The sequence below is a fragment of the Calidris pugnax genome, unplaced genomic scaffold (genome assembly GCF_001431845.1).
Source record: "Calidris pugnax isolate Ruff unplaced genomic scaffold, ASM143184v1 scaffold27, whole genome shotgun sequence".
Taxonomy (NCBI): domain Eukaryota; kingdom Metazoa; phylum Chordata; class Aves; order Charadriiformes; family Scolopacidae; genus Calidris; species Calidris pugnax.
In genome coordinates, this window is record NW_015090893.1 from 5,365,788 (window position 1) to 5,392,403 (window position 26,616).

A 26,616-nucleotide genomic window follows, 5' to 3' on the forward strand; every position below is an offset into this window, starting at 1 on the left:
TAATACTATTTTAGACAGCCCAATGTTCTCTTCTAACAATCTTTCTTAGATCTGTGCTTTTATTTAAACAGTGAAAACTGTAACAAATACCCTCATTTTTACTCTCTCCGGTTTATCTGCCATTTTATCTGGAGACAATGCATTTTATTTCTGTTCCTAACCTATATCATATTCATTGTTGTGGTACTAAGCCTTAACAGTTGTTAACCTGATTCAATTAATTGCTTTACTGGATATACGTTGTACAGACTGAACTATCTTTTTTGAATATCAGATCAGATTTCAGACACATTCCAGTTGTTATATTTGTCCCTGGAAAACACTGGCCAAAAAATTAGTTCTATTAAAACTGCATTCATTACCAAATCCACAGAAAGTAAGTTTTTGAATGAATAGCAGTTTATCAAGCAATGTGTCATAAAAGGCAGTAACTAAAGAAAACCAAAGTAAAACATTCACTTTCATTATTGAACATTTTTAGCTTTATTATTATAATAGAATTACAGTCTGACATAAAATAAAGAGCTTTTGCTAAACTCTGTAAAGCAATACATGCTTCTGCCATAAACAACCTCTATTAGATTTAGGTTTTATTGCCACATCACTGCACTGAGGTGCAATAAACATTCAATGTCATCTTTTTAAAATTATCCCAGGAGTAAACAGAAACTGTCCTCTATAAGAGTGTATCATTATTTTTCAAGGAAGACTTACTATTATTACATGGTTTAGCAAAGCATTGTAAAAAAGCTACATAGAGAATACTTTGTCTTTGATCAACTGTGCAATCAGGTTTATACAGTATAATACTATTGGCATAGACTAACTAAGAGGTGATATAATGCAATCATTGCATAGCAAAAAGCAGACTAGTTAAGTAATATTCACGTCTAATGTGCAAAATGCAGACCAAAAGGTAGCTATGAATTGCTAGAAAGATAAAATGCCCTAAATGAACACACTAGTTTAACGCCAAAAATAACAAGATAAACAAGTACACAGAAGTTAAAGAGCCATAGTTTATTTTTTTCTATACATATATCTACACATGATACCAGAAGATGAAACATCCCCCTTTTAATAAGCTCCAATCAGATAACTTATCAAGTTTAGACAGGACTAAATGTTAGACAATGAAGCATTGTTTAAAAAAAAAAAAAAACAACAAACTTCTCTAAATAAAACATTAACTATTTCCTTTTGTAGACAGAGAATATCAACTTCTTGCTTTATTGAGAAAGAGTTTAGAAAACATTGCCTATGAAATTTGACTTTTAGTAGCTGTTTCTCTGGACGCTTAGGTAGCATTGTTTTAAAATTCATTCAATACTATATATTAAGGTTTTTTAATTGATGCTTGTGAATATTCACCAGTCTTCCCATCTCTTTGAAAAATCTTTATCTGAAATTTTATTTCTAAGAATCAGCAGTATGATACTGACTAGAATTTTTTTAAGGGGAGCACAATACCTGCAAAATGGACATCTTGTATTTAAAGCCCTTACATATTGTTCCTACAAATATATTGCTACAGTAAAAATGAAATGTAGTAAGTTTACTCAATAAAATCTATTTTCCTGTACATTCTTTTATGTATGATTTTTTTGTATTTAATGCTACATATATTACATCACTTATTGTAACAGTTATGTATCAGCAAATATAGCAGTAATATACAGATGAACTTCTGTCTTAACAAATATTTCACCATTTTACCTACCAAATATAATCCCATACTTTAGTATTTATGCATGACCTGAGCAGACCAGTCATTAATCTAATAGTATACATTGGATGACATTGTCAAATTGCAAGCTACTGTACACTTGACCACTTTACAAATGGAATTAATTCCAAGCACTTTCTGCGTATTTATTTTTTAGGCTTTCCAGTACCACTGATTAATTTTTTTTATTCAGGCTCTAAATATGTTTTATTGAGCATTTAACAACATATTAAGAGCTAAGAGGTGAATCCTACACAATGTTTTAAGAACACAACTTTAAAAAAGTAAAAAAATGTACAATCTCATGCTGCATATTTACATATATTATTTAAATACTATATTTTGTCTTTCTGCTATCCATAAATCTCAATCTAAAGCTTCTTTTTAATGTATCGTTTTATAAAAGAATACATTCAACATATCCAGAGCTTGCAAAAATTGTTGGTTTTTTGTATTTTTAACTCTCTAAAACATAGTGATGAGTAAAAGCTGTTTGTAAAAGCAACTGGGAATTGTTTGGATTACACAGGTGACAGAGGGAACTTGGGATCTGCACTTGATTGTGCAACTGGTTTTAAATCTAGTCTAGTGACAACTTAATGCTTAGAACAAGACTGCAGTAAAACAGCAGATTAAAGCATTTGATACCATTAGATCTTATGTGCTATACAGTGACAAACTGTACCTAGAGTGAGTAGATTTCCTTTTTCTTTAAAGACTGTTTAATATTATAAGTCAGGTGGTTTGGAATATAGAAGAGAAAAGGGATTAGGAAAATAACATATCTTATGGGATTCAGCAAATGGAAAGCTTTACATCCTTGAAAAGATTATAAATAGTGGTTGAATAAATGGTACGGTATGTGCATCAGGAACATCATAAAGAATATTTTCCCACTCCCCGCAATCCTTTGAATAAAAATATCTTTTCCATGTACATATACAATACCTTTTGGGGACATTTAGTACTAAGTTATCTACAAATGGTTCCTTTTTTTTTTTTTTAATTACTCTACAACTCTTTCTTTCCTGTTTTCAGAGTCACTTTTCCAAAGTATATATTCTCTCCCTCACAGTTTTATTTTTATTTTTTTAAATATACAGATATATATTATCTTTTGTTAAATAAAGAAACCTTTATTTTTCTTTAAGACAGAGGCAATGAAGCAAATGGGAATTACTGTATATGAAAACGGGAAGCAATTCCCAGAGCAAAAGACAAAACAGAACTATACGAGTAAATGAGGTTATTGATGTGGAGTCGGAGCTTTTAACTGGGGCTCCCGGTTTAAATAGGTGGCCCAATAGACTAAGTTAAAGATTCCAAAAAGCAAAGGGAAGGCTATTCTTGATAGTCGATCAATTTTGCTGACGCTGTTAAAAGTTTTCTTGGGTTCTGCAGGTTTTGTTTCTGGCTTAACTTCTTTGGGCTCAATTGTTGCACTTTTAGCAATGGTTGCCAGCCCAGGGTCCCTTGCAATATTAGGGGTGTAGCTCGTAGCTGCAGCTGTGTACGTGTTATTTTTCTTAATGAGAGGATCCTTTACTTTCTTTGGCTGAAGAAAGAAGAAAATGTTTTATTCTCACTATCTTCTCAACAGATAAGATTATGAAAAAGCATCACAAAATTTTGCAGTTAATTGGATCGATATCACAAATTGTAGTAAGCTGTAAGAAAGAAGTTAGTGTCTGGATACATGACTCATGCAAAATATTTAAGTGAAGACAAAGACAGAATCACCCATCTGCATTACTTGTATTATTTAGAGCAAATTAGATGGTGGATATACTGTAATGAGGACTTATACTGATAGCTAGGCTTGCTGATCGACAAAATTACCTTTAATGGTAATCAGCAGTGACAAACCACTCATAATCCAATATTCCCTTAATCAACTATGCTTCTTGACCAGGACGAAAGCTTGAAAAAGACAGTGAATTTCTTAATGTAGCTTTCAAATACTGAGACAATGTTATATGATGCATTCTAACACAGTTAAGACATAAAAATAGACCTAAAAAACCCCAGATCATATGACCATGCACTAAAAGAGCCGATTATTTAATAAAATGCAAAGCTGCCACTTTCTATGCTATTCACTAATGGTTTACACCAAAAGCATATGCAGTAAGGAATAGAAACTTAATGTTCTTGTTTGAATGTTACAATTGGATCATAATGGCTGAAATGTCATTCCACATACAGGGACTTAAATAGCTATATGCTTTTTTCATCCACCTGCCTATACTGCTAAAGCAAGAACATATTGAAAATCTTTTGGTGGAGAAGAACTTACTGGTATGAAAGAATATCTAGATTTTTTTCCCTGGGTCCTTATGTTTTCCAGTATTCTACTTCTGGGGTCTACTTGTAGGAAAAAAACTAAATTGTGACATCTGGGGTTACCAGTTAGAATTCAACTGTACTTGTTGCAGACAGTCCAACCCCTTCCTATGGCCACAGCACAAGGATAAACATAGAGATGTAGCAGGTTGTAAAGAAAAGCATTACTTTGCTTCCAAATTCCTGTGATTATGAGAAAACAACAGATAACAAAAAAATTCTCAAGAGATTAGAAAATCTTTAGGCAGCATTTGCCTCATAGGTGAATGTTATCTGTCTTATCCTTGTGGGAAGGAAAAAAAAAAAAAAAGAAGATATGGCTAAAGAGAAGATATCAACAGAATGTGATCTGTTATGTCATTTCACAAGATAGCAAATATAATTCTCTGTTTTCAAGATGTCCCATAGAGGCAATATTTTTTAAAAGTAGGCACAGTACTTTTTATGACAGATCAACTATAGATGAGATGAAGAGCTATACAGACCACCCTGTAGGGACCTTTGGTGAAAGTTGCTGTTGAAGAGGTGAACGTTTCAGGGAGCAGATATTCTTGCAGGGAATGTGAAAGGAAACTGCAAAAGGATCAGGGCAGGTGGGGAGAGGCTTGTTGATGCGTGGCTTGGAGCCCCACGCAGGAAGGAAATGAAGGCTGAAATGTTAAATTTCTGCTACTCAGTAAGAAAAGGGATTCATGTAATGGCTGTGGTGTAGATGCTTTTTATTTCACAACAATATTCAGCTTAGCTTGAGGCTAAGAAAAAGCTTCAAATTGTCTTAGAATATTTCTGCCGAATAGGTGGAATAAACAGGTTGAAAAAAATACTCAGAAGAGAAAAAAAGACAATGTCAGATTTTTTTTTTTAATTGTTTTTTTTCTTTAGTTATCTGTCTGTTCTTTTCCTCTGGAGCAGAAAGGTTGCTAACTCACTTGCTGGGTACAAAGCCAGTCCTCTTTCCTGCTCTTCGTGAGCAGCAATAAATCCAGCAGGTGAAGAACAGCTTCACAGAAGTCTCAGACGAGACCCTTTCTATAGATTCAAGCGTCATGAGGAATCTGATCCACAGAAAGCCCCGACACCAGTCAGGGTCTTAATATTTCACATCAAATTCAACTTTGTGAAAAAGTAATATGACAGCTAATTAGAGCTCTAAATTCTATTAAGCTGCACTGCTCTGTTTGCTGTTAATTTGCCTCGCTTGCCTTTTCTTAAGTCTGCAGATACTGAACTCTGCCAGGTACCAGTATGTCTTTGCTGACTTGTATCAAATGACACATAAAGACCCTTACCTGTTGAGGAATGCAAAGCCATAAATCTTCCAGTATTTTAAACAGGTTTTGAATATTGTGTTTATATTAGTGTGTTTTTTTCTGAAAATGTTACAAGGTAGGTTATAATAACAAGGTAATATTTAATATTTAAAGATTTTTATTCTATTAATACAACCCATTTTTTACAATAGCTATCATGAAGATAGGACAACCACAAAGAATCAAAGAAATTATGTTCAATAAAGTATCATCAGAATCTGAAAACTCAGTATTCACCACCAGTCATGCAGCTCACTACTGGAAGCTTATTTTGTTAGCTCACTCATATATTGTACAATACTTTTGTATTAGTTGTCGTGGTGTAAATGTAGTAATTTTTTTTGTTTTTCTCACTGATTTACAGCAAAAAAAAATAAAATAAATTATTTATAAGCATACAGTCCTGAATTAACCACATATATTCGCATACCAGTGAGTAACATCTGCTCCTCCAAATATTTATTCTGCTGAGTCTTTAGTCTGTGAATGTTCATAATAACCAATTAGGCAAGTTAAAACTCTCTTTCAAGATCTCTTTCAAAAAAAAAAAAAAAAGCCAGCCAAAAAACAGCAACCAAATGAGCTTACTCGTGGAAGCAGCTGACATGGTAACTCATAGGAAATGGGAAACTTTCCCTTTCATCCCCTAAATGTCCTCTACAACTTCTTGATGCACCTGTGATTTACAGATCTGGTCTCATCCAGGACTAAAGGGATGTTCCTCTGTTGCATTCAGGTACAGATCAGGATTGCACACTCTCAACACAACTGTCAGTGCTTCCCCCAAAACAAATCCATTTATCCTATAGACTAAGACATAACAATAATGTATCTATTTTTAAAGAAATAGGGAAATGATAGGAAGCAAAAGAAAGGAAAGAAAAAGTCCTGTAGAGATTTATTTGGTCATTATCACAGAGCAGTCCTGAATTTCATATTGAGGAGCAAGATTTGGGAACTGCCAAATACAACAGCCACAAGATATTTTTTTTCTACATTTATACTGAGGCATCCACATTTTCTCTTGCTTGAACACTAGAAAATTATTTGCCATTCCCTTATAAAAAAATACATGCTTATCTCCTTTCTGCTCAGTCACACAAGTCAAAATCTCAGTAAATTTTTAAATTATTAATAGCATTAAGTATCCTCCAGTATGTCAGAGGTAGTATTTAGGTACTCAGTGTCTAAGTAATTATTGTTTATCTGTAGAAATGATGTGTGCAAACACACGAGGAAACTCTTTTGGAATAATGACTTACTATTGTAAATAATGAGAATTTCTAATGGGCTACAAACCCCCCATATAGCAACCAAGCATGACACAGTATGACCTGTTGGGATAGAGATGAAGTGGTGTTACCTTTTCAGGAACGACGCTTTTGCCGTCCCAGGCGTAGCCTCTCTTTGTGAAGTAGTTCACTGTTGCAAACTCGATGAGCGCAGAAAACACGAAGGCGTAGCACACCGCTATAAACCAATCCATAGCAGTGGCGTAGGCCACCTTGGGGAGTGAATTCCTTGCACTGATGCTCAGAGTAGTCATGGTCAGGACAGTTGTCACTCCTGCAAAGCAAACAGTTTTAGTGTCTTTAGGTCAGTGGCTATATTTTGTGCTTCATTTCTCAACTGTTAAAATAGATAGATGGGAAAACCTTGTCTTCACCCTTAATTCTTATAAACTTCCCCACTTAAGTTCAGTTGCTACTTCAGAATGTTGGATTTCAAGTTCTGTGGAAGTTGCAGGATCTTCAAAACATCGTTTATACCTTTATTATTTGATATTGTTATAGTAGAATAATATTTTTAAAGTTGGAGTGGAAATAATATTTTGTGGAGTGAATACTACTTTATGCTTCCCGTTATTTGGAGAACCATTGTTGCTGTTCCTTATTCATGCCCTGGGAATTGTGCTACAGCTTTAAGAATTTAACATTTTTAGTCCTTTCTTGCAACAGTTCTAAAATATTTAGATAGAAAACTAAAAAAACGGTTGTTTTATTTGGCTTATTCGGTATATGTTCCTTCGAATGCATACTCAAATGCTCTAAGCTTCGTGTGATACTAGATTTATCGGAATTGATGATTTTACAGATTTCTGTCCCTTTATTCACTGATGTCCTGAAAATAGCAAGGAATTTATGTAAGAACAATGATAATGTAATTTGCATTTCTGATATCAGAGCTTCTTACTGCTGATGGACCTTTTTCCTTTGCTGGCCATAGCGAGCGAGCAGGACTGTATTGAACTCGCTCTGCTGCAGCTGCTTGAAAAAAATATCTGCAAGTGCAGGCTAGACATTTACATCAAATCACATGTCCACAAGTTACCTTGACAACTGCAATGTCATGTATTGAATGTGTCTTGTGAGTTCATCTTCACTGTTAGTGAAAACGTGCAGTGGTCTGAAATAGGCCAAATAACGAACAGTGTATTTACGTGCTTGTGTAAAGAGCTTGAGTTATTAGTGCCTAATTAGGAAGCAATTTCTCTTCCTCGAGAGACAACCTCATCTTGTCTTTGACTCATTACTAGTGAGTTTATGTTTCTCTTACATAGTAGCAGAACAGGATTTATAATTTTTATTATCTGTGGTAGTACGTGAGCTAAAAGAAGTAAGTTGTGTTTCTGTGTGTATATACCTTCATGCAAAATTTTCTGAAACATTGTTTCACTGCCATTAAGATATGAAAAAGTACATAATGATGGAGTAAATATAAGACCATTTACTAAATAATCCTTTTGTAAAAGGAAAACTTTCAGAACTGTAATGCGTTCTTGAGCCCTTGCAGATAGCAGCTTGAACATTGTGCAGTATTACATATTACTAATTGTGAGACTAGGAAATTTTGTTCTCCATCTAGGGACAATGAAGCATTTCAGACTGATCATCTGACATTGCTTTTTAAATGGCCTGTGCAAAAAGAGGTAAAATAGGCACAATTTCAGTAGCTTTGATTACAGAGGTCCATAAAAATCACAGGTTAATTCTCAGTTAAGTTGATGATAAGAATTTAGAACAAATTTTAGATATTAATCCAAACAGTATTATGTAAATAAAATTTAATTATACTGTGGTCTAAACCATTCTGCTGTAATGCACATCTGCATATCAGCAGAAAGCCTCTACTTGGTTCATGAGGTCTAAAGCCATGCACGTTGTGATTGATTTCCAGAGGCATTGGGAAACTGAAGCACAGCTGTGAAGAGTGCCAGAAAAGGTCAATATAAATAGCTTTTGTTCAGCAAGAGTTTGAGAATTTGCATTTCTCAACATCAGGCCTTGTGACTCTGACTTTGCAATGTCCAGTGTAAATGGGTAGATTCTCTTCAGCAAAGCAGGAGGGCCCACAGTGTCCTGCCCCAGCAGTGCCCTGAGGCAGGAAAACTAGTCTAAAAGCCAGCTCGGCTGCGTGCTCCTCCACCTCCTCCTGCCAGAGGTGTTCAGGTGTCCCATCTGAACATCACAAAAAAGACTAAAGTCACCTAGCAGAAACCACAGGATCTGTTTTCCTTAACTGAAGAGTTGTTACATCTTCTTTTTGTTTGTTGTTTCCTTTGGGGTTTTGTTTTTCTTTTTTAATTATGTTTGTTTTTTAATTATGTACCTGACTTAATATCTCCAAAGAAAATGCTAAGGTTTTTTTTTCTAATTTTAAGGTAAACATTTGCAATCTGTGCTTAAAACACTAGGGACCAACTGTGTAAATTTAGAGTCCTTTAGATTGCTTTCCTACTACATTCGTTGAGTGCATGTATTCACCACTGTAAGCGTAATAAATTGTCACTAATTTCAACAGGACACCTTTAGCAGCAGCCTGCAAAAGGGATTGATGGAAAAGATTTGTTAGATAAGAAATTTGGGAGGGCCTAAGGATGTCAAATGACCAACACCCATTGATTAAAGCCTTTTTGACAAGCCCTACCATAAATGTCATGGCCATTGTCAGAAATACTTACTGTTTTGAACAAGTTGAGCTGTAATAGATTACATAAGATTTTTTCAGGTCTCTTTTGACAATCAGCTACATCTTCACAATGAAACATATTAACTGTTGTGTACTGCACTATGTCCAGGCTCATGCTGTTTTCCAATAGCGTGTTTTACCATAACATTTCTTAAACCTATTTGGCTTATGGTTGCCAAGCAGTTTCTAGGTCTTGCTTACCAAATACAGTTCTTGCTGGAACAGATTCTCTATTAAGCCAGAAGGACACCTGGGACAGTATCACTGTCATGATGCATGGCAGATAAGTCTGGATGACAAAGTAACCGATCTTTCTCTTCAAATGAAAATGCGTAGTCATAACAACATATTCCCCTAAAACCAAGAAAAATAAGAACATTAAAGATTTTATAAATATACAAATTAGAGGGCTTTATAGGAACTATTTTTTCATTATAATCACTCCCATTGTGTAGAAGAAAAAAAAAAGTCCTCAGATCAAATTGGGTCAGCTCTGAATAAAGCATTTAATAAAGCAGGTGCTGAAGTTTCTACTAATAATAAAAGCTAGACAGTTCTGGGAAATGCTAATTAAATTTACATCTTTTCATCTCTGTATAGTGAATGACAGTCTGCATTAACTGTTTAGGCCTCTTGTAAAAGGTCTTACTCCATTAGAAGATGGAAATCCACCATAATATACATGCGTAAACATCATAAAAAGACTAAATCAAGACCGGCACTCGCAAGTGTTTCAGTTGGGCCAGGCTTAAGGTGTAATTGTTGATGTCAGTGTATCTGCATTACCATTGTCTGTGCTTTATATGCTCTGAAGATTAAGTGCCCCTGTTCTGCTAATTCAGTAGTTTACTAAATGTTTATTGTCTCCTGAAGTAAATGGACAGTGCAGGAGCAACACAAAATATTTTCATTGGCACTAACTTTTTGGGTGCTACAAAAACATATAAGGTGGGTATTCTAATTGCAATTGAAAGGAGTCTTAAGTATTTATATAACTCTATAAACATTTACATCATTGAAAATGGATTTTGAAAAACATTATGCTCTCAAGAGATTAGAAAACCGATTGTTGTGACTTTTTTTTTTTTAATAGATTGATTCTTCTTATTACGCAATAAACATCTTAGGAAAGAAACAGGTGGACATGTAACTGAATGCAAACCTCTGTCTAGATTGGAGATGACACATGAAATTACTGTTATTCTATTTTAAAATGTAGGCAGTTGGAAAGAGAAGTTTGCTCTTGTACAGGAAAAGCTTAAATTGGATTGAAAAACTATGTCTAGACATTGACTGCTTATGCACCGAGCATGTCAAATGCCCTTTTCTTTAATTCAGAGTCTAGATGAACATTCATTTGAACAATCTTGCTCAATGTATGACCCTGAGGAAAGCTTATAAATCAGATGTGACAATACTCTTGGTATGTTTCAATATAAAAGACAGTAGCAAAGGGGGGAAAGAGAATCAATTACAAATTAAGAGGTAAAGCAAAGGATATACAAGAAAATTTTCTTCAAAAATAGGACTGGAAGAAGTAGAATAGTGGGCATTATTACTTGAATTTTGCCCACCTTTCTTTAACTTTCACTGAAACAACCTTCTTCTCCTCTGTACTAGAGATTATGATCTTATGAAAGGTGCCAGCCTTGGCTAGAAGAGCCAATAATTTAATTTTATCTACTAAAATATGACGTGGGAAGCTATTTTAATGCAATCAGATATAGAATGCTCACAACTCTGTATGTCAGAATTAATTCGGTGATTGTAGATGGCAAGCTAAGAATACAGAGTGAACACACCACTGTACTCTGAAGCTTTATTTAGCTGCTTAAATTATCAAAGTATTTTTAACCTCCGGAAAATGAGAACAAGATTCAAAGAATAAAGGCAATTAAAAAGACAGGGATTACTCTCATCTGTTAAGTATTGCAGCAGGTCTGAGCTAGAAGTCAGCTAAAGGTAATGCCAGGAGGAGTGAAACAGGCAAAGCATAGGCCTAGAATAATGCCTACAGCTTAGTTACAAGGCAAAACCATTTTTTTAAGTCTCCAGAGTACCAATGGATTGCATCACTTAGAAGAAGATAGTAGATCTTTGATATTTATTTAAATAACTACAGGACATGAAAGTACTCCAGTTATTTACTGAGTCTTCAGCTTCCCATGTTCTATGGCTTTCTTAATTGAAAAGCATAGTCACGTTCATGACAGCTGCTGACCACTCTCTAACTTCCCAGTAATTCCTCTGTAATGCTGTTTTTAAAGGTTAGTAATTCAGCCATAAAATTCCTTACAAGCTAAAATTTCAAATAGCGTTTGAGCAAAATATTTCCTATATTCATAGTGTCTGATTACTAGGCTTTCATAAGTTGTAGCACAAGCTGTAGCTTATGCATCTTACTTTCTCTTATCTCTTATTCTCTTGTCCAAAGAAGTTAGAAAGAAGGGTATTTCTTTTTAGCTTCCTTGGAATCCCTAAAGTGTTCTACAAATATCTGTGTTGAGCAGATAAATTTGGTTTTCATTTTATTTATTTGATAAAGTTTAAATTAGTTTATATGTATTACCCAATATGAAGCATTTAAAAATTGTCACACAACTCCATCTTAATGTTTTGAGTGATTGTCCACATCTGAGTACTTCCAGTGCTCTGGAAGAGCTTGTGCCGCTGCTCAACACTTCTGTAGCTGCCATTTTTAACCAGCCTTTAATTGTACAGTACATTACAATCACTGAGTTAAATGCTCCGGTGGTATAAACTAACCTGTGTCCTTAAAAGAAAATAGTTGATAATTTAGTAAAGTTACACCAAACTTAATACTCAGTGTTCTGTAAACTATTGGTAATAAACCCAGTTTATCAGGTGAGCACCTAAAGCTAATGTGCATCATGATCCCTGCCTCAAACCTTATGTCTGGTGAGTTTTAGCTATAATAATACTTCCTCTATCACTGTAGGTAGAAAGTAAGGCTTTTCTTGCCATTGATTTAAAACAAATTCTTTCTCATTTACTATTTATGCCATATAACCCAATAAAAAACACTTTTAAGAATGGTATCCTCTCAGCAGATTTATAGAATGTGAGGAGAAAGTGCACCATCGTGAGTATAAATTCTGATGATTCTCAGTGCAAACCAACGTTTTGAAGGTGGCAAAATAATTCTATGTAAATAGAAACTCGCACAAGCCCTTTAAGCAGCTGTTAAGGTGCTTGGAAAAAAGATCATTTTAAACGCTTTCTGAGTCAATATGAGTCAGTAGTTGGAGAGTGACAGGAATTTTACATACAAGTGAAAGATGGATGATTCTCCTTAAGCAAAAAGCATCAACAGTAATGATTATTTCATTTACTGACTATTTTTTTAAGCCTATAGTACCTGCACATTGCATTGCCAGCAATATAAATAACTATGCTATAAAAAGTTCTAGTCTTTCAAAATTATCTTGTCATTAAAAAAAGAGTATTTTTAGTTATCTTGTTCTAGATCCAGATATAAGGATAGCAGATGGTCTACTAGCAAAGAAAGAAAGAAATTAAAGGGAAAAAAAAAAGGATTTTATGGATTCACCAAATCATTTAATAGTTTTGAAAATGCTTAAAGTAACCCAATTACACACAAATTCTTGGAAAATACATGTCTGGAATTCCAGACAACTATAAATATCCTCTTAAAATTGCCCAAGATGTTATAGATTCCTCTAATGATCCACAGAATCAGCTGCACAAGAGCTTCATTTTCTTGCCTAACAAAGGTGCTGAGAACTCTTAAGTGAAGATTGTCTTCCTTTCCTTTTGTCTCTTTGTCAGATGAGTCATCATCCACAACTCTGAAAGTAGGGAGGGATTTCATAATTTTCATTACATGTGTCATATCTTAAAACAGAGATGATCAGAGGACAAAGATGTGCTGGAGGATTCTGTTGAGACTAGCAGCCCACCTACCTGAATGCAGAGAAAAGTGGTTATTAACTACTTCTGATCCCCACCATTATTTTGGCGAAGGCAAAGCATTTGTCTTTCCAAAGGAAATCAGGATTTTTTTTTCTCCTTGAGACATTGAATTTACAGGCAATAAATATCTTTCTTCCACAACTGTGCATTCTTATCAGGTAGTAACTAAAGAGGATTGCAAGTTTCAAATTAAAAAGATTATTTAATGGGTTTATTTTTAGTTTTGATAACCATTGTATTTAGTTCTTTTTAATGTTTTAAACACAAATTTTTTTGTAATGTCTGCATCTAGACAAAGCATCTTTATTCTGGCAAATATTAATTAGACTGTATTTAGCTATAGATAGGCATGGTAAAGAATTTCTTAAGGTAGAGAAAGGAGGCAGAATTGAAACCTTTAAACTATCACGGGCAAAACTGGTTTTTTTGTTTCTTCATGGAAATGTATGAAGAATTTTTATGCTTATTGTATTTGCCTTTAGTTCTGTTTAAAAATTTATTATCTGCCTTTCTTAACAATTTATAGGCTGCTTCTCACGTTACTGCCTAATTCCTCTGAGTTACCTAGAACAAATAGATAATACTATATATACGTTCCCAAGCTTATGAGTCTCTTGTCATTATCCTGCCACCCTTACGATGCATCCAGCAAGCAGAGAATTGGCAATGAATGCAAAAGGGCAGGCACAGAGGTTGCCGAGATCTCTCCAAGTGAGTAGCTTCAGAACGGAGAGCAAAGAGCCCAAGATCCTTGTGGTGCCTCACAAACCTTACTGACTTCCCAGCAAAGGGCAGCTGGGGTGAATTACTGGCTCCAAAAGCCAATGGCGATGTTTCCAGCCGGGGGCAAGCCAGCAGTGCTCCCCTTTTCTTTTTACTTGTCTGATGCATGACTCTGTGTTCAATAATGGAAGCAGTGAGTCTATGGGACAGTTGTGTTGATGTTGTTCTTATGCAAAATCCTTATTATTGCCATCCCACTTCTTTTATGATTCCATCAGCTGAACACAAACGTCCAAGCAGTAACCTGAATATTGGTCCACTAGAAACTTTCATCTGTGAGAAGTTTTGTTGGCTTACTATAGCATATTTTGGCAAGCTAAATAAACAATTCAGACACAAATTAGGCTTCGTGTTAAATGGACTCACTTTTCCTTTAACATTCATAAACTTTATGAACGACACACTAGAAAGTTTGGTTTATGCAGGTATAAGTGTACTTCTCTAGTTCAGTCACAACATCAGGTGCATTCACAGCAATACAACTACTTCTCCTAATGCAGTGCTGCTTTTGGTCCATTGAACAGTCAATGTAGTCAACATTTTGAGCTCTCGTTCATGCCCAGTGCTCAGTTTATTACTGTATTTAGGTCTTTGTGCCCCTTCCAAATTATTAAAAACAGAAAAAAAAAAAAGAGCAAAGTTTTTTAGCCAGTTTCAGGGTTACAGGTATATAATAGTATAAATGTCAGCTATGTTTCTGTATCTCATTAATAGTTTTGGCATTTTAGCTTTTACTACCATTAAGACACCCAAATCCTTTTTGGATGTTCCAGGCAGTTTTTGATTTGATGGCATATTTTTTTCACTCTATAAATCTTTCCTTGAGAAACTACATGCTTGCTTTTAGCAACTTCACTGCCTCCAGGAATATAATCTTTGAGGATTCATGTACTTTTTTGTTTTTTTGAGCTTATATAGTAAACAGATAATACAATAATGATGTGATATGAATTTATAATGTAAATTACTGTTTTTTTCTGGCTAGATCTGTCACTATAGGAAGCTTTTTAATTGTTCAAATATTTTAACCACCAGTTGAAGAAAATAATCCCAGGATGTGTTCTCTTTTCAGAGTCATGTTTTCCTAATCCGAAGCTCATATATTGCAGTTTACCTCTCTCGCTCTTTGGTGTTTGTATTTTTTCTCCTGCTTTAAGTTATATTTTGGCAGTTAAATCTGACCCTTCCCAAAAAACCTTTTTCACAGACCTGTACTGGACTGAACAATTCCGGAGTCCACAGTTTGTCCAAGCAGATCGTATTGGTTCAATCGAGAGCCATCTTCAGCCACAACCACTGACCTTGCTGGTTCCCGTGTCCATTCATACACAACCTCTGCTCTGGTATAAGCATCTAATTTAAAAGAAATACATTGCATTTCAGCTTTGCGTCTCTATTGCGTATGGCTTTATAAGAACAATGTTTTGAGCAGTAATTTGAATATTAATTTCTTTTCAGTTATCTGTAGTGACCCACAACTAGCTTTCTGGAACTATATATACATGTTTTTAATCTTAGTCCCATTGTAGAATTCTTCTGTGATTTTGTGTAGTCTGGAGTCTGACAGCTCTCACTCTGAGCAGTTAGGGTGGGAGTAAGTTGTCTACATAGAGGCATCTAGTGTCGTTCTTCACACCTAAGAGTATCCAAGACACATATGGGACCAAATGTGTGATGAGAACCTACATAAAGCTTGTACCCACCAAAGGCAGCTGGAAGCCAGATGGGATGTCTTAGGGCATCTAAAATGACACTAGACTCCTACCTACAGGGTGAGATTTTCCCGATTTTCAGGACTGATAGGCAGGCAAGGAAAAGGAGGAATCTCAATCACTTGACCTTATTTGTGAGTTGGTAATTTTATCTTACCAATGTAAGAGATAACAGTTAGTAATTGAAGAGGTGGCGTTGGATGGAGTGTGCTGGTAAATTAATTGCATGGCATTTGATCTTGCATTATTGATGCAGCAGGGTGCTTTTGCCCTCAGACTTTATATTCCCCAAACACTGTAACATGTACATAGCTTTCTGGAATCAATGGTAAATGCAAATTTACATCTTAATAATTCTGACCTTAAAAATAATGGCCACAGTGAGTACAAGAATTTCCTTGCTAATCTAGTCACATAAAGAGTGGCAATAATAATACTAATTTTCAAGCATTTCACTTGTTCTAGAGCATGAGAGTAGTTTGGAAGAGAGAGGACTGATTTCCTGAGCTGCTGAGAACCACTGGACTCAGAGGAAGGGAGTACACTCATCAGTACTGGAACTGAGCTCACCCTGCCCTGGAACTGCCAGATTTTGGTGCTCTGTTCAGCTTCCATCCTCAGCTTCCAATTCAGATATTGCGTAAGTAGCAACTGAATTCCCCATGCCATGTTTGCTATAAAATCCTGTTACAGAAGGAACTCCTCCCCATGAGGATCCCAGATTAGAAGCTCACTTGAATTTAGTAGGGGAATGCAAAGTTTCCCTGAGAAATCCTTGATTTTGTCTCATGGCCCTTCCCAGCATTTGGAACTACTTGTTTTAGGTCCTGTTTTAGGTCCTTAGCTCCTTGGTTTAGGTCCTGTTTAGGACAGCTAGCACGGTAGCCAGTTAGTGTTCAATACAAAAAATTCCCGAGAATGGCCTGTAAAACACGACAGACTGTGCCTGCACTCAACTTAGAATGCTAGTTATAACCTCTCACTTTAGTGTAATAAATGGTTTTAAATCAGGAATATCAGATTTTTTTATTATTGTTCATTTAAGATAATTATGTATAGCATGATACAAAAGATATGCAGATACACTTGCATGTATTTTCGCTATCTTGTTTTTACCTTGTTATATGGTTCTGGAGTTGTATTCCAATCCATATTTATCCCTTTTAATTCATACTTTCTGCATCTCTTAATCATTTAATCTAGCCAAGATCCTTAGTAATCTGGAAAACCATGCACTTTGTGAACTAAGAATGTACTAATCTGGGACACATTGGGTCAGGGAAAAAAAGAAAGGGAATTGTTGTTTAGACTTGGGAGTGTCTGGTGTTTAGGCTGTGCACATGTGTCTTAACAAGTCTATAAAAATTCAATCTAGTAGTTCACCTTTGTTCAAAAACTGTTGATGGTTTAACTTTGCATTAGCAGGTTGTATGCAGGATTAGCCATCTTCCTACCTCCCTGATCCAACATGCAGTCCACAAAAACACTTTAATATGCATTTCAAAAGAAATTCTGTGACCATTCCTGATCTGAGATCTCAGGTGCACAGATTTCCTGTTACTGTTCAAGAACCCACTGCAGCTATTTGCCCTATAATTAGCTAGAGTAAGGCTTCCCCCAACCCTCTTCTATTTCACAGATTTGGAGAGATTTATTGGAAGTGCTATAAGAAAACTTAACATTCAAGGAGTAAACTATTCTTGTCAGTTATACTCCAAGTTTGTATGAGCTTTTTGTTCTCTAAATCTTATCTAGGAGGCAAGTAGCTCTTTAAAGACAAAAGATCAGTCCTTTCTCATGGTAAACACAGAGCTATTCAGCCCAAAGTAAATTACTGCCCTGTCTGGTAACTGTAAAGAATGAATCGGGTGTTCTGTTTGTTGACTTCTAAAATAGATCAAGCAACTAAGTACCCATTATCAGTGAAACGACCCATTTCTACTAGAAAAAAATAGCCATTGAGGAAACAATTTGTACACTATTACATCTTTCACACGTTTTGTCTTTCTTGTTTGTGTTGAACCAGGGACAGTAAAACAGCTCTTCACTGTTGTGTTGTGTTTTGTTTTTTACTTGAAGAGTTGAAGGGCGCTTATATTTAATTTTTAAAAATAGTAAATTTAGTTAAGTTTGAAAGTATTGGTGTCAGGTTAGTTTTTATTCAAATTAAAGTTTTGGGGGAAATTCTTAACCTACAGTTATTACACTGATTTCAGTTACATTAAATTTTGCCCAGTATGTTCGCTAGTCTAAGGTTACAAATGCTGCAAGTATAGGACTCTGGGGAGATTTGTGAGATTCTTCACATCCACAAATGTTGTATGATTGTAATATAAATACTTTATAATCTTAGGAAAAATTTTGTTCTAAACGTGCCAAGACTATGGTAGGGGAATTGTTTTCACCTAAATCAATTCACTTATCCATGGTCTATATTACTTTTCTCTAAAATTGGTTTGGGGTCTTAGCAAAGTAAAGCAACTATAACACTATCAACATTCTCCAACAAACTAATTTTCTAGCTTTTCAGAGCACTGCCATTTTTCGCTTTTGTGGATATCCAGGCATGACACTGGGAGGATATTTAAGACATGTAGAAGAGGTTCATTATTTTAAATATAAATATATATAAGAATAAAAATACCACCCTGCAAAAAAAGTGAAAAATACACAAGATTAAAACCTTGAGGTTTTCTCAATTGCAAAATACTATTGTAAAGTGGTCTAAATGGGGAGAAACCTCAATTTAAAATAAACTTACAGCTTCCAAATTTCAAGGGGCAAGCATGTGCATCCATAGGAAAGTCTTCTAAATGCATTGGACATTCTGCTCTCACAGTCAATCTATAATGGATTAATGAGCAAAAGGACACATTTATTCTAGTTACACAGAAATAGCAAATAGACTTCTATTAAGATACATAAAATAAGTATAGTACAATATCTTTTATGTGATCAATTAGCAGCTAGAATGGGACCTGAATTGTCTGGCTGGGGGTACTGACAGGCACAGCAATGTGACTGGCTCTGCCCCTCTGCCATGTTTCGCTGTATGGCAGAGACATGCTCAGACTTCTAACTTGGCATGAAGATTAAAATCTATTGGAAACTGAAATTGCTTCCTTGCTGCCGTCGTTAAATTGGCCCACGCTGGATGCTCAGACATTTGCTGAAATCATTTCATTGCTATCAGCTTGGGTGCAAACATGTTTCTCAATGAAGAGATTAAATAAAATAGAAACAGTCACACACCACACACGAGCAAGGAAAGAACAATAGTACTTGAATACCAGGTAGAAGATTACATTAAAGCACTTGCAAAGATGAGCAAATAGAAATGGTTATGGTCAAAAAAAGAGACGTATGTGAACGATGTGCTGCCAAGATAGTGTTCTTGTGGATTAAATCCCTAACAGCCAAGCATTTAGGAAGACAAGAAAAATTGACCCGGACTTGTATAACTACTAGCCAAGCAGATTCTACTATAGGCTAGGCAGTCCTGAAAGATGTTGCAGAATAAATTGAACATATTTGACAGGCTCCCAAAAGCCTGGAGACTTTGTTTTCTCCAAACACTTGTACTGCTTTTAAAAACATCTTTAAAAGAAAGCTCAGTATTCACCTACGTACTAAGCTATCCATCTTGACTTTGCATCCACAGAATCACTTCATACCTTGTTTGATTCCATGGGAGACATAAATGGGGCATGCATAGCTCTGTAGGGACAACATACTATTTTTTCATTGTTTAATTTGCAGTCTTTTAATGCAGAATGTTTCCATGACTCTGAATCATCATTATTTCAAAAGGATTTATTTCACTCCTCTGTTGACAACTGGATAGCTAAAGTTCAGTTATCCATGAAGAGAATAGCATATTTCCAGTAAGAGTGGTGCCAGCACAAAAATAATTTTTTCTCTTTTTTCTTCCTAACTTTCCAAATGCTTTAGTTAATTCTTTTTCATGTTATGAATGGAATAAAAAATGTCTATTTTTAAACTGTCATGCTCTGTATTCCCAAGCACGACAAATATGAAGAATGGGTAATGAATTCTGTGTGCATCTGCTAGTTCTTAGAATCTGCTTTCTATAGGAACCAAAGATTAAAGACCCTTGTACACAATCTAGTAGTCTAGAGTATATTAAATTCTCAGGCTTTATTATACTTTGCTGATAAGGTTTTCCATCAGCAACCCCAAATTCAGGTCCTCTGCAAAATGATTAACTCCTAGTCCTATAGGTACCTTTTTAAAATCAAGCATTAAGACATATCCAGGGAGTGTAAAGGTAGCTTAGCAGGAAAGGAAAAAAACAACCAACACTGCAAATGTCATAGTTTGCCCATCATTCTGTGGCCTATAGTGAAAATAATTACTAAGCAGGCATCAAATTATGCTCAAAAAAGAATCTGTTTCCTTTTTGGGAAATATGATGCTTTAACAAGATAAACTGTCCATCTAAATGAAAGATAAAATATTTTAGGGCTCACCTCATTGTGTATAGTAATGTCCCATCCTCTGTAATTCGTAATAGTTTATTTGGCATCGTCATGTTATGAGCCACTGACTTCTTTCCATTGTGGAAAAAGGTATCGGGTGTCCAAATTTTGCTGGCCATTAAATTATTTAACCGGAGAACAGTCATAGGTCCTTTGAATTTTAATCTCTCATCTTTCCAGCTTTGGCGGAAAAATACATCTATAGTGTATTCCTACATCAATTCAGAAAAAAAGGAAACACATATATGCCATATGTTGCAATATGAGAACTTGGAAAGTATAATCTTATTGTTCCATAGAAGCAAGATGACTATTAATGAAATCAGTAATTATCAGAGCATTTGTTCTCTATATTACTTACGTTCCAACTAAAGCTGGTTATTAAACAGTTACAATATCATTACTGTGTTCAACAGAATAAATGTTAGGGAGAATAGTATATCAAAAGTTAGGTAAGAATTTGAGATATAGTATAGTGGAAACAAAATAAGGCGAGGACAGCTTTGTCCCAAGAATCATAGTTGAGTTATGTAAGGACTGGGCCAGTGGGGAAGAGACACAGTGCCTGAGCCTGTGTACATGGTGAGAATCAAAATAACCAACACTCACTGTGAAATGAAAGAATTTATTTGTTACAAAGCAACAGGAACAAAGTTAAGAGGGAGAGGGTGAAATTAGGAAAAATATATTGAAGTATTATACAAAAAATACAGATGTATGTAGGGTGAAAATGTGAAAAACTGCTGTTAGATGCAGTATACGGTAATATTTTTGGAGGGAAAAATTCCAGTCTGATAGGAAAGTTCAGTATGGTTTTATCCGGCTCCTTCTATTATTTATGGCTATGATATTGTGATAAACATCAAAAGTAGCTATCCAAACAGTGTTCAAAATACCCTGAATGATTATCTTTTGGCTGAGAAGCTCAACCTTTGCTGAGATCTCCTGACAATGCAGATCGCAAATCCTGAAATAAAGGGAATTCCCGTGTGTGAAGGCACATGCAGCTGTAAAGAAAAGAGCTGTCCCAAGGAATGTGTTAGTAAAGAGAAACATTCTGGATCGAGCATGCAAAATCTCACTGTGGCAGACTCCCTGAGACTTGATTTTATTTTTTTTTTAACAAATGGCAATGCTCCGTACAGCATTAGCAGTTGTGAGATGTTTATTCCTTGGGCAACGTAGAACGGTGATTCTTACTGGTGGTGTGTTTTTCTTGGTTTTAGGGTATGAAATGCCTAAATAGATATGTCAGCATGGAAATGCTGTAGTTCCATGGGGTGGTCTTACTTTGGGTTTGTTTGGGGTTTGGGTTTGGTTTTTTTGTGGTTTTGGGTTTGTTTTTTTTTTCTAATTTACAACCCAGATCTGTGGATCATTTTGGTGCTTACTTAATTGTGTTTCAATTTTTGTAATCACGTGCTCAGTGATCTGCTGAAGCCTGGATTTGCTCAGCTCCAGTGACAACAGTTGTTCACTTATTGCCAATTACTTGCTTCAGAATTTTGCTGGGTCGGAGCCTTAGGTTGAACTGTGTGCAAAATCTTGTCCCAGGTGTGCAGCAGAGTAGGAGAGAAGGAGGTTTAAAATGCAGTAGATAGCATTAAAATACTGTATTTCCTCCATGTTTTACTAACTCCAAAGAAAATTTCCTCCTACATACATGGGAAAGGTAAAAGACATGCCCAGAAGGTGACATCATTTCAGTGTGCATGTAAGCCATTCCCTTTTTATCTCTTTCAGCTGCAAAGGAGGAGGTGAGTGGGAGGTGGTACAGGTTGAGAGAAGGGAGTCTGGTTCTTTGCTTTGCATGAACACAAGGTTCTTATGCTGGAAAAGAATAAGGAGTCAGTCTGAGAGATTTGATAAGGTACCTGACAGCGTAAGACAAAACTCAATTAAAAAGTAGCTGACAAGTATAGACTGGCATAGACTGAATCTTTCTCTATCCCAGGCTGCTGCACCATACAGGAGGAATTCATTTTGGCTGAGGTTTCTCAGCTCCTTAGCTTTCACTACCCACTTTAACACATACAATAATTCTCCTCAAATGAATCCTGACAGACAGCTGATCTTTAAGATCAAGTCATCAGATAATCTGATTAGGGCTTTCTTCTGCAGGAGGGTTCCATGCAGAACAAGGGAACAGAAGGATTTTCTCCAAACCACATACTATAACAATGGTCTATGGGTAAACATACGTGTGACTTGAAATTTGGAATAAATTCTCCATAGTGGAGACTCTTCATTCCTTAGTGTGCAGGTAAAGAAAGAAGATTTCTAGCGGCACTTTGGCAGGCAGTTGTATGTCATTGAATATTTAGAACACTTTAACTTAAATGTTTTCTAATTTATTCATCTGTTATCTCTCCCTGGAGACTTTATTCACCAGACGAGGTGCGGTACAGGAAGGTAGTAAGATAGAAATTTATTCTAAAGGAACAAAAAGTACAGAAGTAGAGGGAATGAAGGCTTACTAGAAAAAACAATTCTGTCTTTATGAAAAAAAGTTAATTTTAAAATACTTCTTATTCCAGGTAATATACATAAAAAATTTCACAAAAAAGACAGTCATGTGAGAATAGCCAGTTATCTGTTGATAGTTCAATCCACTGTCTGAGAGACTGACGAGTGTTTCTGCCTAAAATCCTGTAAAATTCTTCCAAAAAAGAATATTTTTATTTTAAAAAGTGCTTTTTTCCACTGCAACTTTATTCACAAGTTTAAGAACAAGCCAAGATATTCTCTTTATAGAATAACAGGTTATGTCTATGCTGCTCTTAAAAGAGTGTATTGAGAGTGGGTAGGAACACCATGTACTCCCTGATATATCAACCTACTATGTATATAACTGCCTCATTGGAATCCTGCAAACAGATGGTCTAGGTATGCTGATGTCTCACTGTGGCTGGAGTTTCATAACATATGGCGTCAGCTGGAATAGCTCATTGCCAGTTCCCAGTCCTGGGCACAGACAGCAGCCTATGGTTCCCTCCGAGTGCCTGTACAGCTGCTTGGGAGGTCTCCCTGTCACCAAATCCCACAATCCAGTCTACACTTACTGGCAATCTGCTCACTGGAGCAGATCTGGGGTAGCCCTCAAATGGTGGTGTCTGCAGCCAACCTGTAGTATGTTCAGAGGACTCTGCACTAAACGTACATTAAAAGTAATATGAAGTAATATAAACTCTTTCTGTCTCTGATTTCACACTTCCTTAAGCAAAAGCATTGGCATGAGTAGGCTGCACACACGTTACTTTTTTAGGGGAGGTGAGTAGGAGTTGTACACTAAATACTTTTCTGTAATTCCTTAGTTTTCAAAACATGAACACCTGTCTCTGTGTTTCTTGGTCACACACTGTATTAAGAGAATTATTAATTCTTCTGTTTAACTTAAGTGAACATCAGGAACCAATGTGGTAAGGATTTTTAATTATTGTTGAGATTTTCTTTTGTAGGTACTGATTGCTATATGCTTACGCTATAATAATTCAGCTATACTGAATTATAGCTGAAATCAATATTTTTTTTCAAATGTACCTATTCCTAATTCTGAAAGTAGATTATTTTTGGCTTCAGTATTTTATTCTTCCTTAAGATCTAAATCCTATACAAATAATGTCAAATTAGCTTTACCTTCTACTTAATAATGAAATCACCTGAAACTACAAATTATAAGTAGGTGCTGAAGTCCAAACTATGTATAGTCCCAGGTAGTTCAGCAGGCCTATCAGTTACTCTAAACTTATGTCTACATGTAGGAAAGCATCCATATCCATTTGTTTATTAGATCACCATTCATTATTGGAGTTTTCTAGTAAATCTGACTTAACAGAGCAAACAATAGCTTAGCCAGCTGACTTACAGAAAGCAACTCTAATAAATATTAATAGAAAGCATACATTCACCTGCATATATCTATTGCTCTTTTTTTGTTCGCTTACCACAGGCATCTTTGTCCAGCCCAATACTTTAAATTATGTTAATTTTCAGGAAATTAACAAGAGACCTGTCCTAAGAAGACAGGTCTCTATAAAAATGAAGCAACCTGAGATCACTTACAAACTGCAGCTGCTATGGTTTTGGTTCAGAGACTATTAAATTAAAAAAATAAATATTTTAGTCACATGACTCTGAAGTTTTCAGTTTGTCCAGTGGTGATTGGTTACCTATTTTGAGACAGAAATGGGAAAGCAAGGTAAAGTGTATTGCTACACCAATTGCCAGAACACAAATAGCAGATGTATCTGGTTTCTACCAATTTTTAATCCAAGGAATTTCCCCTCTTTCCATATGTAATAAGTAGACACTGTAATTTCACGAGATTATCACAGAACAAAAAGCTAGAAGTCATGGAATGAACATTTTTTAAAAAAATTTTTCTTCACAGTATATATAGTACTTAGACATATTGTATATATGTGCTGAGGAGACAAGTCACCAGTCTGAATTTCTCCCTGGATTACCCTTCTGTTGTAGGTCTTCTCAACAGAATGACTGGTCAAAAAGACTGTGGTGCCCAAGCTATTCTTTCTCATTTAAATATCATGCCTCAGTTGCAATTACAAATTTTACTGTAGTTTTATGAATGTTATTTTCCAACCACTCACAAAAATGGTGTCCTTGCCAAGTTCATTTAGGAAAATATACTATCTTGTAAAAGTTACTTTCTCAGTTATTCCATACCTTAACATCGTTTTGAGCAGTCAGAAACTTGTAATAACCTGGTACTTAAGGCCTTTCTACAGTTTTAGTTCAAATTAAATAATTGTCAGTGCTGTGGTAAGAAACGGAATGTGTTTCCTCTCCTGTGATATTTTTTTCTTTTTTTTCTTCTTTCTTTTGGTGAATGCCTGTAGCTAAATGTAGCCAGCTACAACGTTGAAATGTTTTCGTTTCTTAATTTGTGTTAATGAGGATGTTTCCAGTATTCATCCTAATACAGGATCCAGCAGATACTAGTAGCTGCAGACCAGGCTTTCCTTGTCAATAGCAACCTACTTGTGAAGACCTCATCTATATGCACAATTTAAAGTACCTTATCTGTATTTTTACACAGTTTTTAATATCTCTTAAGACCAGGGCTCACAACATTTTCCTTCAGTTTTCTGAACTTCTCCATCCCCTGCAGTTATCTAGCAATTTGATTTTAATATTCATTCCATAAGAAGTGACACTAACCCATTAATCTTCTCTTTCAGCAGCCAAGATCTAGGAAAGTCACTACCCATTGATCAGTAGCTTTTAATATAAAAATACAGGTTAGACTGTATGGATGTCACACTGTAGGCATAAGTGTTAATTGCATTTTAAGATGATGATCTTTCTCAGCAAATTGGATCAGTGATGTGCCAGCAAGGACCTGAGCAATCACTCTCAGAAGAATACAGATCCAAACCCTAATGCATTTCATAATATATTATGTAGCATAGAAGGTCTGTTAAAACACATTATTAAAGTCACTGAGGCTGCTAATTTCAGGGCACTTAAATGCAGTCACAGCTAGCAGGAATGGTTGCATGTAAAAGCTGACAATTTTGGAATCAAGGCTTTAAAAAAAGCCCAGCCTTAAAAGGAGTAAATAAGTTATTGCATAGATCTTTCATCCTCCAAATTAAAAAGACAAGAGAAAATGAATGTTGTAGAAATATATGCCATCACTTACCATATCATGGTCTGAAACAGGCCCAAAACTGGTGACGAAGATGTCAGTCTTCACTTCAGTTACACGCTCTGATGAAGCAGGAAATTAGGACAGTGAGTGTCTATCAACAGTCTTCATTAGATCTAAGCACAACCAATTCTCACAATAAATAGAAATATTATTGGCTTTGATTAGCCATTCTAAAATTGGTCTACAATACTGTCCTGATAATTTATTGCTTCTAGATGTAATTTCACAGTCAATATTGTCAGCAACAATTTTTTTATTAGTGTTTCCACAGAACTTTTTGAGACATGGCTTCTGATGCCACAGTACAGCAGCTGTAGTTCCACTGTTGTGTAAATCTTTTCACTCTTTGACAAATAAATCTTCTTGTCTGACAATAGAAACAGGCTGAATATTTTACACAGTACTCAAAAGTCTCATTTGGTACTCAGTGTTTCTGGGCAAGCTGAATGAAGGTCTCTAATAATTAACCCTGGGCTTATGAATTATGTATTACTATATTCAGACACAGGAACAGAGAAGAAAGAGAGAGAGACTGAATACATTACGGTGTATAAAAACATAAAGATATTTTATTGGCATGAGTTATAAATGGCTGCATTACCCTTAACTGCAATAAATAAAAAGGACTTAAAACTTTTCCAAATAA

At 35.5% G+C, this 26,616-nt stretch overlaps 1 protein-coding gene across 3 annotated transcripts in view; it reads right to left on the reverse strand.

Annotated features, from left to right (window-relative positions):
- Positions 1–459: 459 nt before the first annotated feature.
- The window catches only part of GABRA1 (gamma-aminobutyric acid (GABA) A receptor, alpha 1), a 42,097-nt gene continuing 15,940 nt past the window's right edge, over positions 460–26,616 (reverse strand). For all 3 annotated transcript variants that reach the window (XM_014948044.1, XM_014948043.1, XM_014948045.1), the window contains exons 4-10: positions 25,962–26,029; positions 20,288–20,508; positions 18,559–18,641; positions 15,295–15,438; positions 9,550–9,702; positions 6,743–6,945; positions 460–3,281 (exon numbers count right to left, since the gene is read on the reverse strand). In XM_014948044.1, the coding sequence (XP_014803530.1) occupies positions 2,973–3,281; positions 6,743–6,945; positions 9,550–9,702; positions 15,295–15,438; positions 18,559–18,641; positions 20,288–20,508; positions 25,962–26,029 (1,181 nt within the window). In that variant the 3' untranslated portion in view covers positions 460–2,972. The remainder of the gene's footprint in view (positions 3,282–6,742; positions 6,946–9,549; positions 9,703–15,294; positions 15,439–18,558; positions 18,642–20,287; positions 20,509–25,961; positions 26,030–26,616) is intronic.